We start from the raw sequence: 18,527 nt of genomic DNA, 5'->3' as shown, positions 1-18,527 counted from the left end.
TATCATGCTGTTCTAAACTAAAGTGTAAGAGCAGTGCATATCTGTAAGGAGTTACAGTCTTTATTTTTGAAATTGCATATGCTAGCCAGCAGGTAGTGGCAAAAGATAATATTTGTGTGTAATATGAGCCAGTTGGTGACGTAAAGTGAATCTGTTAGTCGTTGTTTACATAGAACAGCGTTCTGTGATCGTTGTATTACCACTACATTACTTAAGCTAGGACATTGTTTAAATGGAATCTTTATCTTCAAATTAATTATCAAGTAATGATTAAATGATGACAGAAATGCATTCATTTTGACATTGTCAGTGGATAAATACATGGATTGGTAAGAATTTTGCCAGAATGACTGATTGGTCTCACGGTACATTTTTTTACCTCTGGTACAAGGAACTCGGTGTTCCATGACATTATGTTAGCGATTCCAAAAATAACCTAACATAACCTATTTTGTTAAAAAATGTAAATAGACTTACAATTGTAAATAGATTACAATTCATATTAATTGATGGTGAAAATCACAAGATACTTTTCGACTTGGCTCGTATGAAAAGGTATGGCTTTTATTCCCATAAAAAATAATGAATCAACAAACAAAGCATTTTATTTTGCAAGCTAGTTCGATTCGAGAGACTGCCGACGAAGTGTCGAAATGATCTCTTGATGATCTCGATGTAGGTGAAAACAAACATTTTCTTCGAAATGGTCAGTGGGTTTAGGGTTTTGGTAAAGGGTTAGACATTATGGTTAGGTTTGGGGATAAACATTAAGGTTATTGGTTTGTTTATTTTTCTCTATGGAAACAATAATACGTGTTTCTTTTATTCCTTACATTTTTGCCATTTCGTACTTATTATTACTTGTCATAAGACCGAGTTGTAAAAATTGGTTTCAGATGACTAATACAAATTTATTGTAGTATGTTTTGTGTTCAGCTGGCAGAGGCACTGAAATATAAACCACTGAATTTCCAAAAGACCATGTAAGTTTTATTAAAAGAAATACTACACATTACTTCTGTTGATTACAGTCTAAAATGAGGGCGAAAATCTGCTATGGTTCATGAAAATAAGTCAGTGACTCTCTACTTAATAAGCTTATGATACTCTTACAGCAACAATGCTTTTTGGATAAAAAGGGCCCTGGACTGTCTCTGAGTTCTCTGTGTGAGGTAGAGAGATCACAAATGGCAGAGTCTCTTCCTTATGGTCTTCTAAAGTATACATAGCCAAGTACTTGAAGGGACCATCTGTTCCAAAGGTGCATTTCGCTACTGTCTACATAGACTCCTCTAATACAATTTAAATTAAAGTATGCGGGAGGTCTGTCCTTGATTATGAACACACAAGACGTTTTCTGGGAGTTGGGGGAATGTGTGATTTATTACACTGAATACTTGATTGTCATTGATAATAATAAACTGAATATTGATCGGTGTCTATTGCAACACTGAATTTCTGAACGCTCATCTATTTCTTACATAACTGTTGAGTCTGTCTCTCGGATCAGTCCTCTGTCTTTACAAGTAAACTAATCAAATAATAAAACAAAAATCATTCATATATTTTGTCATTCGTTAATTAGCTAGGGGTGGCGCCAGAGAATTTAGATTTCTGGTGTATTTTTGATCAATGTAAGTAGTTTTTATTGAATCATAATGAACATATATATTACAAATGACAAGCAGAATGATTTATTGAAGCATCTCAGAAAACAGGGCAAGCGAGGAGGTTTATTATTTTGGGCAAAGAGAGAGTTGACCTTCTGAACAGCCTCCTCTAGCTATGCAAATGCTTTAGCTTCCAGTCGGAACATGTGCTGAGCTTTTACCATAGCGATAAGGCACTCATGGCTGCTCACTGTTGTTCCTGACCAGCTAATAGGTGCGTACCAAACTGCACTCTTCTGCTCTATTTTACTCCATTTTGAAGGGTAAGTAGTGCGAGTAGTATGTTAACACTGAAAATGCAGCAAAAAGAAGATTACTTAGTGCCTGGATGATGCACTTTTTCAACTGTCAAAACGGAGTGTGGAATGTTGGACACTTAATGCACTCAGCGCACGTGGCGTGCCATACATAACAGAAGGGGCGGAGTTACCTTGCTGCACTGCTGGTCTGACAAATCACAAGTTAATAATGAAGAATGTAGTAGTTAGCGAAACTTCAATGAATGTAGCCTTGCAATTGTGCCTTGCAATGCACCTTGCAAATGTGAGTTGAATGCTTTACCATCACCCCAAGCTGTGAGAATACAGGTACATTGTTTAAGATTCAAGTGTTGAACTGAGGATGGCTAACATGCTAAAGCTAGCAGCAACACATCACACGCCACTTCCGCTAATTTGTATGATATTGGTTGTTGTACATTTTTATCACATGCCCGGATGTCTGATGCAGAAGTAAGCGTGAGTTCCGTGCACAAGGTGTTAAGAACATGCTTATTAATATTATGCCTTTACCCAAACACCTTATCGGTCTTCAGTCTGCAGACCTGTTAACAGTTAAGATGGCACTAGTGAACACAAGATCTCTGGTGATGAAGACTTTTATACTTAATGATTCATGATTTGGATTTTTATTTGCGACAGTGACTTAAAAGGATATTGCGGACCCAAGTCCTCTTGCAGAACTCTCTCCAAATGAATGTGAATTTTTTAAATCCCCTAGATTCTCCGGATGGGGTGAGGGTAAAGCAACTGTTTTTTAAAAACCATTTTAAATGACAACCCTCTGGTGAATAATCCACCAGCTTGGAGTTACAACTGCTTAAGTGGAGAATGCCTCTGTGGTGCAATAAATTATATTCCTCATACAAATCTGAAAACTCTTGAATAAATCTTTGATATATTTAGATCTTTTTTTTTCCACTGTTGATAATTTTCTTATTTTTAGTGATTTTAATATGTATGTGTGTTGCCCATCCAAACCACTGATTATAGAATTCTTAGAACTTATTGACTTTAACTTTATCCAGTTTATATCTATGCCTGCTAATGGGCTCGATCATACCCTAGATATAGTTCTGTCCTTAGGTTTTCCTATTACTAATGTTGTAATTGATGACATTCATCTATCAGATCATAATTACTTAGTTAGTTAATTCCAGTCCATGGAGTCCACAGCAGAGAACTTTTGTGATGCTTTTCCTGCTTCGTCATTCTCCCTTATTATAGAATCTCCTCCCTCCCGGCCTCAGTACAGAAGAAATGATCAATTGGTTCAATTTGACATGCTCAGACATTTTGGACCTAGTTGCTTCATCCAAGCTTAGGCTACCAATAGCTCACTCTCAGCCTTGGTTGAATAGTAAAATTTGAGCCCTTAGGCAAGAATGTCGTAAGGCAGAGCAGAAATTTCAATAGAAATTTTAAGGGATTGTCTACCAAATTTCAGCTATTTTTGCAGATATTTTTCACAACAATTCTCAAAGGCCTAATGTTTTATTTAAAACTATAAACAAAGTGCTAAACCAAGTAGTTCCAAACTGCTTTGAGGTCAATTCAAAAACCTGTCAGGATGTTCTACCATTTTTCTTGAACAACATAAAAAAGTCTCATATTTCTTTTACCCATGATCTTGTAGAATTAACGATTTTAGCAACTTTGCACCTGTTTCTCTTCCATAACTAGTAAACACAATCACTTATATGAAACATATGACTAATGTTTTTGATCTCATTCCCTCATGGCTGCTGGTAGACCTGATAGACAATGTAGGCCCCAACATTCAGTCTATTATAAATAGCTGTCTAACTAACCTTATTGTTCTTGTTTTAAGCATGCCTTCATGCCTCTCTTTCAGCCTCTAATTAAATAAATGAATTTAGATCCAACAGTTTTAAACAATTTCTGACCTATATCAAAACTTCCATTCTTATCGAAAGTTCTCAAAAAAAAATTTTTGTCTCAACTTACCCCTTTATTTGATCAAATAATGATGTTGCGGATAAGTTTCAGTCAGGTTTTAGAGCTTACAACAGCACAACCCATTACGAAAACCGAGAGTTCAATTTGCCACAAATTCGCCACTGATAATTTTCACATGTAAATGAGATTTGCGGCAAAGTTGCGACAAATTGTCCATTGTTGCCAAAGATTTGCAGGAGGTTCACTACTACTGGTGAAGAGCTGCAGACTTCTGGCAAACATTTGCAGCAAATCAAAAGCTCATTTGCATGTGAAAATAACAAGCAGCAAGTTTGCTGCTAGTTTAGATTTGTTTGTAAGAGAAAAGTGTAGTTTTCTTATAGTCACAAATGACATAAGGCTGTCTGTTGATTCAGGGCACACAGTGGATCTAATTCTGCTTAAACTAAGTGCTACTTTCAACACAGTCTAACATGACATTTTGTTATTTTGTTTGGAGGGTGAGATTGGCATCTGTGTTACTGCCATAAATTGGTGCAGGTCTTGTTTAACTGACTGGAACTTTTGCATCCATATTGGAAGTTGGTGTTCCTCATTAGCAACACTTTATCCAGCACCACACTAACAGAATAAAAACAACTCTGTTTTGCTCGCCTGTCATATGTTTGACAAACTTGCTAATTGAGAATGGTGGAGGGACGACAGACATACCAACTAACAGCAACTCTCTCTTTCTCTGATTCACTCTCATGTAAAGCTTGCCAAAATAATAAAAGGAGTACCGTGTGGGAATAAACACTTTTCTAAAAGAGTGATTTAGGAAGTGATTCATGGAGCAATGTTATCTTGTGAATGTATCTTGTGATTATGTACATGATTGTTTATTTGTCCCATCGAGTAAAGAATTTAAGTCCAATAAAACAGACTGTAGTGCCTTGGATTTCTTATTTTCTTAGTAATTTTAGTGTGGGGAAAAAATGCTTGGTGACATAATCACTTCGGATGTCACAGAATGAATGAAGGACCCAGGGATGCAGAGAAATTAATAACAATTTATTGAAAGCATAGGGGAATGAAAACAGTGAAGATATCCAGCTCAAGTTGCAGGTGACTGGAGGCAATGTGGCAGAGGTGAGGATGAGGATGGTGAAGATCAACTTTGTCATTGCATTCATCTGCTCTCTGCCTGGGTGTTCAGAGTAAGTAATCCAAGGTAAGTAAATCCACCAGAAAGTCCACAGAGTAATGATCCAACTGGTAACAGCAAAGTGGAACAAACTGGCAGAAAACAAACAAAGAGCAAACAGGACAAGACTGGCGAGACTGAGACACTACACAAACGGACAATCTGGCGTTATACACGAGAAATGAGAGGGTATATATAGATAGGGTTAACAAGCTGCAGGTTGCAATAATCAGCTCGTGAACGGTGCGAATGAGCGTTCCCATAGAAACGCCAAATCGCGCCAATCACTTGGGAATAGGAAACACACGAGGGAAACAACTCTTACAGACACAGAAAAAGAGACAGGCAATTTCACCAGATCATGACAAGGGATTACAATTAGCCTTTGGGATTATATGCAGCTACAGTTTGCAGCTTAGGTGGAAGTCATTAAAACAAATTTTTTAACCACTCCACAGATTTCATATTAGCAAACTATAGTTTTGGCAAGTAATTTAGGCCATATACTTTGTGCATGACTCAAGTAATTTTTCCAGCAATTGTTTACAGACAAATTCTTTCACTTTTAATAGACTATATCACAATTCCAGTGGGTCAGAAGTTTACATGCACTAATATAACCGTGTATTTAAACAGCTTGGAAAATTCCAGAAAAATGTCAAGACTTTAGGCAATTAGATTTTGATTGGCTAATTTGAGTTAATTGTAAGTGTACCTGTGGATGTATTTTAAAGCCTACCTTCAAACCCAGTGCTTCTTTGCTTGACATCATGGGAAAATGTAAAGAAATCAGCCAAAACCTCCAAAAAAAACAACAATTGTTGACCTCAACAAGAACAACAGCAAAGCAGCTTGTGACGATGCTGGAGGAAACGGGTAGACAAATATGTCCTATATCGACATAACCTGAAAGGCTGCTCAGCAAGGAAGAAGCCAATGCTCCAAAACGGGCCAAAATTCCAGGAATTTATTGTGAGAAGCTTGAGGAAGGCTACACAAAACGTTTGACCCAAGTTAAACAATTTAAGTCAATGCTACCAAATACTAACAAAGTGTATGTGAACTTCTGACCCACTGGAAATGTGATGAAAGAAATAAAAGCTGATATACATAATTCTCTCTACTATTATTCTGACATATCACATTCTCCCCTTTTCTCCCAATTTGGAATGCCCAATTCCCACTACTTAGTCAGTCCTCATGTTTCTGCGGTTACTGACCTCAATCCGGGTGGCAGAGGACTGTCAATCTGCACATCTTATCACATGGCTCGCTGTGCATGACACCACAGAGACTCGCAGCACACGGAGGCTCATGCTACTCTCCACGATCCACGCACAACTTACCACATGCCCCACTGAGAGCGAGAACCCCTATGAGGAGGTTGCCACATGTATCTCTACCCTCCCTAGCAACCGGGCCAATTTGGTTGTTTAGGAGACCTGGCTGGAGTCACTCAGCATGCCCTGGATTCATACTCAATAAAGTAGTGATCCTAACTGACCTAAGACAGGGAATGTTTATTTACAATTAAAGGTCAGGAATCGTGAGTTTAAATGTATTTGGCTAAGGTGTGTGTATACTACTGACTTTAACAGTAAGTGTGATCGCAGATGAAATCATTCAGATCAGCTTGACGTCTTGTCAGTTCTTCAGTAAAAGAAGAAGCTCATTGCTAAACTTGATGAGAACACAATGGTGAAAGGGTAATTTTTTCTGTCATATTGAATCCTTTTTCCATTGCTGTAACCAATAACTCAGCATGGTCCCGACTGTCAAGTGATTCACGATCTCCTGCTGGCAGACGCTAATGCGCGCTTCATCTCTCACTTACTGCCTGGCGATTATGTAAATTAAGCAAACAACTGAAAATCACTGGAAAACTTGGCTTTAGGTGTGGTGTTCCTCACGGCTATTTCCTCGGGCCTATTTTATTCTCACTATACACGTGTCCTTTAGGTTCCCTTATCCGCAAGTGTACTATCTCTTATCATCACAAGGAGAAACTCACTCTTTCAGTTCCCTCATTCAGTGCCTGGAAGACAGCAAATCGTGGTTGACGAAAAACATTCTTCAGCTTTATTTGAGAAGAATTCATTGTTTTTTGTTCTCCGTCCTTCACCAATGAGATTAGGAAGAGATTAACTTCTATTTCAATTAATGTGTTCGACCATGCTAAAAATCATGGTGTAATCTTTGACCCAGCCCTTATATTTGACAAACAAATAAATGGATTGTCAAAAGTAGCTTCTTTCAACTGAGAGGCATTTCTAAAGAAAAGTTTATTTTACCTGTCAAAGATCTGGAAACTTTAATTCATGCTTTTATATCCTCACCTTGACTACTGTAATTACCTATATATTGGAATTTCACAGTACCATCTGTCCTGCCAGCAACTTGCACTGAATGTGGCTGCAATGCTTCTGACAGGTACTAAAAATAAGGAACATATTACACCAGTATTGTCGTCTCTCTACTGGCTACCAGTTCAATACAGAATTGAGTTTAAGGTGCTGTTGTTTGTCTCTTAAGTCTTTACATGGCTTAGCTCCACAATGCACTGTCCCCTACACACCTCCAGACCTCTAAGATCTTCGGTTCGAATGCAAATGTCTTTTCCCCAGTCTTGATTAAAATCTAAAGGTGACCGTGCCTTCTCTGTCGTTGCTCCCAAACTTTGGAAAAATTCTCATTTCATGTGAAAATAATCAGTGGCACATTTGCGGCAAGTTTGCCATGAATTCTTGATTTTTGTAAGGGATTTGCTGAACAACGACAATGGTGTTAACGAATATTTTAAATGTATGATGTATGTTGTTTTTATATTTCTTATATGTTTATGTTTTCAATAATTACCTGGTAAGCACTTTGGTCAACTGCAGTTGTTTTTAAATGTGCTATATAAATAAACATTTTATTGTATTTTATTTTGCAAAGTAATGTACATGTAATATTAAAGTAAATATCTGCGACAGCTCCATCACTGTCTACGATGCTCTGTGTATACATCAGCGTCCAATTTCACTCACTCATTTCGTTCACTCATTGCTGATTTAGTGCACCCACTGCCATTCAATATATAGGAAATAATGAATGAGTTCGGACACAGCACTCGTGTCATACAAAAAGCAGCACAAGTAGGTACAGTATTGTATGCAATAAAAACCCTATTCATTGCTGGCAAATGATTGGATGCATTTGCAAGCTGCATTTCAATTCATTATATGTAAATATCCACTTCATCTTCTTTTTAGTCTGTTCCACTATTTCCATTGTTAAAGTGAGTGAGAAACGCCACCAAATGATTCTGTGCGTAAACTGTCCAGATGTTGATTTGTGGACTGAATCAATTGACCGATTCAGACAATTTTGCAAACCCATTTAAACTATCTTAAAAAAAGAACTGATTCAAAAGAGTGATTCATTTAGGAATCGGGCATCACTAGTTCTGATTCTAAACTGCCAACAGAAATATGGTAGCCTACACAGGACATGATTGTTGAAATACTGTCAAGAAAAACATTTCTCATCTTTAAGCACTGTTACACAAATTTGTTGGGGGTGCCACAGGGGTGCCATGGACGTTCTTGGGGTGGCTGATGCACCTGCAAGTAAATATGTAATAAGTGGGACAATGTCATAATAATAGTACATGATGTTGAAATCGTACGCACTTAAGTGGCGCAACTGTTTCGTGAATTCATCCCGCCATTTTTAAAGGATGTTGTAGTGGCTTATTACTGATATCATCCCTTAAAATACTTCTCATATAAGATATATATTTGGACATTTTATTTTTTATACTTTATAATATTTATTTTTATTGAAAAAAAAAAATCAACAGCTTGGGTATTTCCATTATGAAAAGGACTTTCAGTACATAGAAGTATATAGTGCCAACCCTAACATCAGTGTCCTTTTTGTTCACTACTCATAAATATATAGAGATGGCAAGCAAGCAACTTTTTTTTTTTTTTTTTGGAGCTTCTCAGTACTACCAAAAAGCATGTTAAATGATTTATTGTTTCCCAGATCGCAATAAAATATGTAACAATAGGTATTATTTACATATGCTCTTCACAAATGTCGTAGTTTTTACTAGAAAACACTTTTAAGTTCATGAGATTTGTATTTTTGTACATGTATGATCATATTCTTGCAATCCATTTTACAAAAAATAAATAAATATAATATTCTGAGCGGACTGCCATGTAAAACAACTCAAATGTAATCTGACAATTAATGAGCTGTCAAAAATCAACTGCAGCTAAACTGAAATTTATACCAAACATAAACCTTTGATATGTGGAAGAGACTATTTGTAATTAAGCTCACACATTTATCAGGTTTTACACTGAATGAAAAAGATAGAATGGAGAAGACACCATCACAACTGATGTGAGTCAATATGTTCATTTGTCAATGTTAATAAGCAACAGACACACACAAGAGAAAGTTTCATTAACTTTCTTTTAAATTGTGGTTTTCCCACCCCGAACAGACTCTCTTCGATGCAAGAAACATATGCAGTGCCTTGCAATAGTATTCAGTCCTTTAACCAGTTCACTCATTTAAATCTATCAACTTGAAATCAAAGCAATTATTTATAATTATTAAAATACGTCTCTGTTTAAAATACAAAGACAAATATGTTAGCATTTTAAAGGCTGATTCATCATAAAAATGTAAACACTGTGGCTCTTTTTCGCGATGTTTGTTTGAACATCTCTGAGATCTCTGATCAGCTAAATAACCTGCCCTGGCACGGGTTAGCCATGTAGCGCATGTCACTATGTAGATGAACCCTGATGAAAACCTATCCACTTTACTGGTACCGCAAATTCAGAGTTTGCTCAAACTAATTTTAAATTTCCCTAGCTAGCTGCTTAATCCTGCTTTGTGATATAGGCCACTGGTCTCATAGAATCACATTACTAGAACTACATTTTTGCAAAATGAGTTTTACCTGCTTTTATCACTGCAGTTTTCTGGTGAAATGAACACTAGAGACCCAACAACAACAATGACTTGTATTCACTTTCACTCAAATCCCGAGTAAAATGCCAGATTAAGACTTAATAAACACTTCTATTTTATGAAATTGAAACACACACTATAACGCATATTTAAGAGACAACACATTTTTACCCTGGCATTACATAACCAACTACATTTACACACTAATTTAAACATGACTGTTAGTGTTAGACTACGAACGCATAAGACCCGTGTTTGATACAGCACGCAAGTTGAAATGTGAACCGAAAGTGTCATAAAGAACCAACGATTGATTCAGCTAAATTGTTTGTTTTTTTACTCACATTTGCTTTAATGCTCTATCACCTCACATTTGCTTTTTATGACACTATCGGTTAGGTTTAGGTTAAAGGTTTATGGTAGTAAGGTAGGTTTTGTTAATTTAAAACGGCATAGAGCATTAACATTTAACTTTCTTTTAGTGCCCCTCACTGGACATTTCACCTCAAAACTGCAGCGAAACGTTTAATGAACCACTTAATTTCATTTTGTAAAAATATTGCCACAGTCACGTTATTATCATGAGATCAGTCATTTGCATTTGGTTGCATTAGTGGTGCATAAATTACACATTTTATAAACCAAATAATAAAGAAAAGCAGCCATTAAGTGCCCAACATAGATGGGAACTCTTTCAATACAGTTTAAAAAGCATCCCAGGGTGATTGCTCAAGAAGTTGCTGGCGAAAATGTCAAGAGCACATTGGGGACTACTTTGAAGATGCTAAAATATAACACAGTTTTGATTTATTTTGGATTATTTTAGTCACAACATAATTCCCATAGTTCCATTTATGTTATTCCATAGTTTTGATGACTTTACTATTATTCTAAATGTGAGAGAAAAAAAAACTAAAACTTTTGACCAGTAGTGCGCGCGCGCACACACACACACACGTTATATGTGATAATTAAATTAAAATAACATAATTACCTTACAATTGCTCTCTTTCAATGATTAAAATAACTGCCACATATTCCGGACAAATCCCCAGTTAAAGAATCATAATGCAGGCTGATTGTAAAGGATAACTGAAAATGTAGATTAAAGAGCTTTTCAAAGAGGTTAAATTAGGAAGATATTAGGACAAGACTACAGTGTTTGGATATACTGATGATTCATTTATCAGGCAACAGAAGTTTAAAACATCAAAACTTCCTCAAATCTGCATTAACATGAAAGGGGACTTGTAAGAAAAGAAAAAGTTAGGAAATGCTGAGGGTGCTTCAGAGCTTCACTACTAGAGTAATGGAGATGTAACAACATCTCTAACACTTATCTGTGTATGGTGGCACTAAACAAGCTATTGCTCAAACAGAACCATGTGAAAACTGTGTTCATTTGAAAATTGGGATGCAAACAAAAAGGAGCAAATGTGTAAGGAAGAATAAGTGAAAATTACACCTGGAAAGAGTGTGAAGATGGTACATCCATTATACAAAAAGTACTATAGCAGCACAATAGTGCAGTGATGGTATCAGATAGTAAAACCATGGTACTTTGATATATACAATGCTTTGAATGATTAGCATATTTATGTACTACGATATTTACATGGCTCTCCAAGGTACAAAATGGTACTTTGGTACTTTTTGATTGTAATACTTGCCCATTTCAAGTGAAATGCATATGTTTAGCATACATAATGTCACATTAGCATATCAAAATAAATTAAGGAACATTAAAAAAAAAAAGAAAAAGAGACTTCAAATCAATCGAGGGAATTGGTAAAGGGGTTGAATACATAATAATAATAATGAAAAAATAAAATACTGTCACTGTCTAACTGTTTTGTAAATCCCTGCTGGGCCAAATTGAGGCCTTTAAAATTTGGGAATTCCTGAAAATAAATAAACCATTAATATAAATTTTCTTCCGTTTACATGTATTATACCAAATATTTAATGTGATATATTGTAATGTGAATATTTAAACACAAGAATAACAGATAGGGGTGTATAACTTCATTTAAGGTTGAACTTGACGTGGAACTGGTAATTCTACATTACACCAATAGTATGTTCCAATTTATTTACCAATCAGCAAAGATATATGGGATGATTACTGAAACATCGGGCATTTAGAAGGTAGAATACAAAATGGTTCATATTTTGGCACTAAAATGATATGCACATTCACATGATCCTATTGCTAACACCAACCATAAGTACCATGTGACTCATCTATGGTTATCTATACTGAATTATACCTTTAAAACAGGACATTTTTCATGACTTTGTGACGTCCCTTGGGTCTGTCTGTTGATTTGATCCGAGCTCTGCTCTAAAAATCGTATGTGCAAAAAGATTACGCTCTGATATGAGTAAGAGAGGCTTATTAACAGAAAACTGATTCTACTGGGAGTCTTATATACACTCTTTATGACAGCTCATTTTAGGATGAATAAAAACGATTCAAAGATTAACCATGCTCACGTGTATAATGCAAATAGATCAAGATGCTTTCATATCCACAAAATGCAAAACCGTACTGAATGCAGTGTTCAGTTGCAATGTATAGGGTTGGGAAATTATGAACTGTGTAGTTTTGTTATGTTGCATGTTCTACAGGTCAAGATTATGTAATAATCAGAAACATTTTGCTTATCTGTAGTCTTTGCTACCAAACAGTTGCACTTGTCCAATTAGTTAGATAGAAAGTTGGATAAAAATTGCAAAAATAAGAAAGAAAAGGATTATGTTCGCTTCAGCAGTGGAAAGCGATCTTTACACTTGCTTGTATCCTAAAACATTCAACAAGTCTAATATTTTCATCCACAGTGTTTTTTGTTGTTGTTTTTTTGCATTTGTTTTGGTGTTTGTTTCACTTTTGTTTTTGTGCGATAATGCTTACAGTGGTGTCCTAGTCCAAAAATACTCATAAACATAGTTACTGTGGGATTGGGGTGAGATTTCTAGTTGATTGGATGGCAATTAACAATAAGTTTCCATTTGTCAACATTAGTTAACATAAACTAACAATGATCAACACTTTAACAGCAATTATTTATATTGATTAATTTCAGCATATAGTAATACATAAAAAAAATAAATAAATCAAAAGTTGTATTAACATTAGTTAATGCACTATGAACTAACATGGACTAGCAGTGAACAATTGTATTTTTATTAACTAACATTACCAAAGATGAAGAAATGCTGTAAAAAATCAAATATATAGTTCATTGTTAGTTTACAATACCTAATGCATTAACTAATGCTATTACACGGGTCTCTGGAATACTCAATTCTCAGAACGGTCATCTTTCTTACTTCTCAGAATCACTGCGCGATCTCTACAAGGAAGCTAATAAAATAGTTTCAACTCAAATCATTGTTTCATTTCCATTTACTAATTGATTTGGCAAGTAGTCATGTAATAAGCTGGATAATGAGCAGTCACGGTCATTACTTTACAAAATAAACACCAACAGATCTTCGATGTAAACCGGAGGTGCAAATCAACTGTTCAGCTTTTATTTCTTCTCACATAATTTCAATGCAAATCTGTATTTTTTTGTCCATTTATTTAATTATTTGGTTTGTAGCCATGTAATAAGCAGGATAATGTACAGTCAGCTAGTTGCTATCCCAAAATAAAACCTGACAGGTTAAACAGGACACCAATATACAGCTTATTACAAGACTACATGGAAAATGAAACAATTAATGGACATGAAACATTGATTTGAGCTTAAATTATTTTATTAGCTTACTTGTAGAGATTGCACAGTGATGCGAAAAGTATGAAAGATCATTGGCAATGACCGGTCTGCTATGTCTTAGTCCCCGGAAGTCCGGTTGTTACTCAGACTGTTAGATGGCGCCACTGACCAACCAGAATCAAGTCTTCCAGAGAGCCGTGTAATAATTTGCGGTAACAACTGGCTGACTGTACATTATCCCTTACTTGCAGAATGTAACCTTATTGTAAAGTGTTACCGTTGATGGTTCAGAATGTTTTGAAATCGGTTTGTTTCTTATGTATGTAATCAGCAATGCTAATGTTGTAAATATAATATGAAATAATACATGCTTGAATATCATTTTGCAAATTACAACAAAAACAGCTGAGTAACCTCTACAGATATCCTCCAAATTTCACTGAAATAAGAGCTTTTCTCTCAAGTGAAATGCATGGTATAGACTCCTGATTTCTGTTAAATAAATAAATAAATAAATGTGTGTTTCCTAAGATGGTTCTTTTATAGGAGAACTACTGTATCATATAGTAGTTTGTTTCCATCTTACTAAGTTTGACTTTGCTAGTAAGGTTTATCAGTAGACTTGCGTATATACAGCGACCCCAAAAAGTGTTGGGGCATTTAAGTCACAATGAAAAATGTCATTGCATTAAATTAAACAAATATCAAAGCAATTTTAAACAGAGATAGCACAAATATAAGTTTGTTAGGTTTTACAGTAAATTATAAAACAATGGAGCTAATGTTGACAACGAGACAAATAATAGTCTGGTGTCAAACTCAGTGGAACATGTCCATAGTTTTGTTGGCTTGACAGACTCGTTTAAGGTTTTTCCAAAATGCCTAAACAAAGACCAATGTTTCCTCCTTCAGCTTTCCAGCTTCATTCACCAAAATTGGTACAGACCTTGAGAGTGCTATGACTTTATGTGATATGTCTTTTTTCATTGATCAGACTTTAGGTTTTTCTGTATCTGACCTTCAAAGTGGCCAAAAATCCCATAGACTTGCATTGACGTATCTATCTGACCTTTTCTGTTGGAGCTTCTGAACTTCAACTTTTCAAGCCAGCATCAAAGTTTGTCTTGAACTGCAACATTTTCTAAAATTCATAGCAATCTGGCTCAGAAAAGTTAAGTTAGTTCTAAGAAATCGTCTAGTAGCATTTGACGTGTCACTTTGAATTTTGAACCTAACGCAATGACATTCAAGCAAGAGGGTCTTAAGTGTCCAAATACTTTTGGGGCCACTGTATGTCAGTATCAGAATACTCACCCCAGCAACTTGTAACTCAAAGATGATTGGAATTATCATCTAGTTGGTAATTATTTTGCAGTTATATTTCACACCTATCCAAGTTTGGACAAGAAACTCAGAACCAAAAGTCCAGGATGCACTATTTAAAACAGTCATTGAGTATTTTTGTACATATAACAACATAGTTGTGCATCTACAGTATAAATGACAGATATCTATAAGTGGTCATAAATAATGGAAAATGTATACTGAACTGTTCAAGTTGAGCTTTGCTGACCCTTTGTTCCTTATATAAACTAAAGATAGAATACTTTAAATATTTGCTCTTTTTTTGGCCTGAAAAGTGCATGCAGTATGATGTATATCACTACATTATACAGTATTCAACTATTTACAACGTTTGTACAAATGACCATACATTTAACCAGCTGTGACCACACATGAAAAACTCCAGGGTTAACCAATGGCATAGAAATTTCAAACACTTAATTTTTTACATTGAATATATTAAGAATGCAAAAATAACTAGAATCCTAGGTCAAGTTTTTTTTTAGTATTTGATTGGTTCATCTCATATAGGCCTGGCAGCCATGCGTTTGGATATGGTTTCCCAAAATCTCAACTCTTTTGTGCAAGTGCTCACTCTTTAGGGGCTAATAGGAAATGTTGACATGCATTACCTCCAGGTTTCATTTTTTTTGCCTCCTAATGATTCTGAAAATTTCAGGTGTGAGCCCACGAATGGAGGTTTGCGTACTTTCCCACTTCGCAAATGTTTTTTTTTAGTTGGTTTTTTTTTTGCTACATCTTTTGCTTTGTGCACAAGATATACTCGCTAGAAAAAATGTAAACATAGACAAACCAACAACTCATGTTTTACATAAACACAAAATCATCCTAATACACACACGCACATAAAAAAAACAAAACAACAACGCAACGAAAATATTTTCGCGTGGGTTCGTGTTTCGAAGAAATGGTCTTGCTGGAATCTGTAACATAAAATAAGGCCTGCCTAACATATGTAGGGGGTGTTTTAGAGATACAGATAGGAAACCCAGTAAACTAGGTTGAATAGACCGAATGCAGTAGGAAAGAAAATGCGGGCGTAAGAGTCTATCTTTGCAACGCGGATGTGCAAGCGCCCGTGCCGCCACGCTCCGGAGCGACAGTCTTCAAAGCAACAGAAGAAGCTGGTGCAGTCCTTCCCGTCCAGACACTCGTACCCGTACTCTTCGTCACGTTCCTGCATGTGGGTTGCGTTGTTCATCTGGATGGCGGTGGCCGAGCGCGGGCGGATGTCCACAGTGGGGGCCTGCTTTTAAAAGAGAAGATACAATCAGCGAGGTTCACAGCAAACACACGCAACATTACGAGCAGTTTGATGTTAGAGCCTGCATTCAAAAGACTCCCGATAGGTCATTTGCAACTCAGTTTCTAGACAGACTGGTATAAATGACCTCATAACTGCAATAGTTAAAGACAGGCGCAATGTGAAGCAAATTATAACACTGGGCAATTCACTGAAGATATTTTCTCTTTCTTCCTTCCTTCCTTCCTTATTTTGCTTATGCTAGTGCTGGGCAACCCATACAATTATAAACATATATATATATATACATACATGCTACTTTTCAGACTGTACATTTTTTAAATCTTTTAATTAGTAAATAAAGTTTACATTTAAAATGTTGTACAAAATATCCAGAAAAAATAAAATAAAAATAATCATCATTGGGTGTTTCTTCAACTTTGGGCACTTTCATGTCTCTGGGGTTGATTTTTATTGAAAGAAAAGAAGTTTCATTTTTTTTTTTCCTTTTCGTTTTTATTGGGCCTTTGCCATTTATTTTGGGTATTTTTCAAATGACTTCTATAGACAGATTTAACTGTTTAGTGTAGACCCAGATCTTCAATATTAAGCTATAAAAATTATTAAAATACTAATTATTACATGTTTAAAACTATAATAATTGAACTAAAGAGTAAAATAAATAAATATAATTTGAATATCTATTGTTAAAATTATTTCTACCAATTTGTTTTTTTTATTTTTGTCTTAGCAAGACAATGGAGGTGGATATTTTAGATAAAAAAATATTTCAGGTGTCCTAACCAACCAAATTGAAGCCTCCACATGTACTAGGTCTCCGAGGTAACACGCTCAACAAGCCACATGATAAGATGCGCGGATTATCTGTCTCAGACGCGGAGGCAACTGAGATTCGTCCTCTGTCACCCGGAATGAGGCGAGTCACTACACCACCATGAGGACTTAGAGCGCATTGGGAATTGGCCGTTCCAATTTGGGGAGTTAAAATAAAAGCATAATTCCACCATAGAATCACATTTAACACAATACAGAACTTGAATAAATCTCCTGTGGTGCATGTACATACACTGCTGGATATGGATAGTAGAAATATAAATCTATACACTGTATATCATATATATATATAGAGAGAGAGAGAGAGAGAGAGAGAGAGAGACCATACTTTTTAGAAATTCACAGTGCTAAAAGTGCACACAGTTGAAGAAACACCCCGTTGTTTAACAAATTTAAACCTGTACGCTGTTTATTTTCCCATATGACCACATTTATAGTGAGCATGGCCTCTAAAGCTCCAAAATATTTCATCATATTTCGATTGTGTATGCATAATGTAAATGCTTAATTTTAGATATCCGCTGTAATAGAATTTTCCATATAGCCCTTTATAACCCTTTCTGCACGTTTCAATAATACATTCATTTTGAGACCTACGAGATAACCGACATGTGTAATACATGGTATGTAATATGTCAAGCACATTTTTGGAGCGAGGCGAGATTGGTTTACAGCCCTTAAAACATAGCAAAATCAATATATAGATGGTTGAAAGCACCGCAACAGTCTCATATTTAAAACTGTCCTACATTTTTTCATCAATTCATCCTTTAGCCTCTTAGTCTGCTGTTTTCCAAAGCCCAGGAAGTGCTCATTGTATCTTCATGTTAACTAATATAGTTTACTATTGTTAACATATACAGCCTTATTGTAAACCAATGTTACCAATTCCTTACAATTGTCATCCCTATCTTATCTAATAGGCCACATCGACCACGTATCAAGATGCAAGATCAACAGCCTAGCCAATTATTAGTATCCATTCAATATCTTGGCCAATGGCATACATGCACCATTTGCTACGTATAAATATACAACTTGAAATACACAGCTATTACAAGTCCTGCCAGGTATTAAATCCCAACAAGTCCAAGAGAAATGGCATCATTGGTACATCTGCCTATTTGTGCAGAAATATTCATTTTGCCCAGCACTAGTTCAGGGTGAGGGTGCATGAAATCCCTTTGAAAAACAAACCATAACCAGCTGCGCCGGCCAGCCGTTCTGGGTGCACATTATATCATGTGACTCGCTTCTCAAAGGGTTGCACAGAAGCGTGTAAAAGCACAAGAGCACAGATACGCTGCC

General features: G+C 35.8%; 1 protein-coding gene across 3 annotated transcripts in view; it reads right to left on the bottom strand.

Annotated features, from left to right (window-relative positions):
* Nucleotides 1–9,061: 9,061 nt before the first annotated feature.
* Nucleotides 9,062–18,527, bottom strand: part of gabrg2 (gamma-aminobutyric acid type A receptor subunit gamma2) — a 149,744-nt gene continuing 140,278 nt past the window's right edge. For 2 of the 3 annotated variants that reach the window (XM_052104054.1, XM_052104055.1), the window contains one exon: nt 9,062–16,367. In XM_052104054.1, the coding sequence (XP_051960014.1) occupies nt 16,089–16,367 (279 nt within the window). In that variant the 3' untranslated portion in view covers nt 9,062–16,088. Of the gene's footprint in view, nt 16,371–18,527 lie in introns of all 3 variants that reach the window. The other variant, XM_052104053.1, reaches the window with a different exon arrangement.

Source organism: Xyrauchen texanus, chromosome 34, assembly GCF_025860055.1.
Source record: "Xyrauchen texanus isolate HMW12.3.18 chromosome 34, RBS_HiC_50CHRs, whole genome shotgun sequence".
Lineage (NCBI taxonomy): Eukaryota > Metazoa > Chordata > Actinopteri > Cypriniformes > Catostomidae > Xyrauchen > Xyrauchen texanus.
The sequence above is the reverse complement of the archived record's forward strand: the minus strand, read 5'-3'. Positions and strand labels throughout refer to the sequence as shown.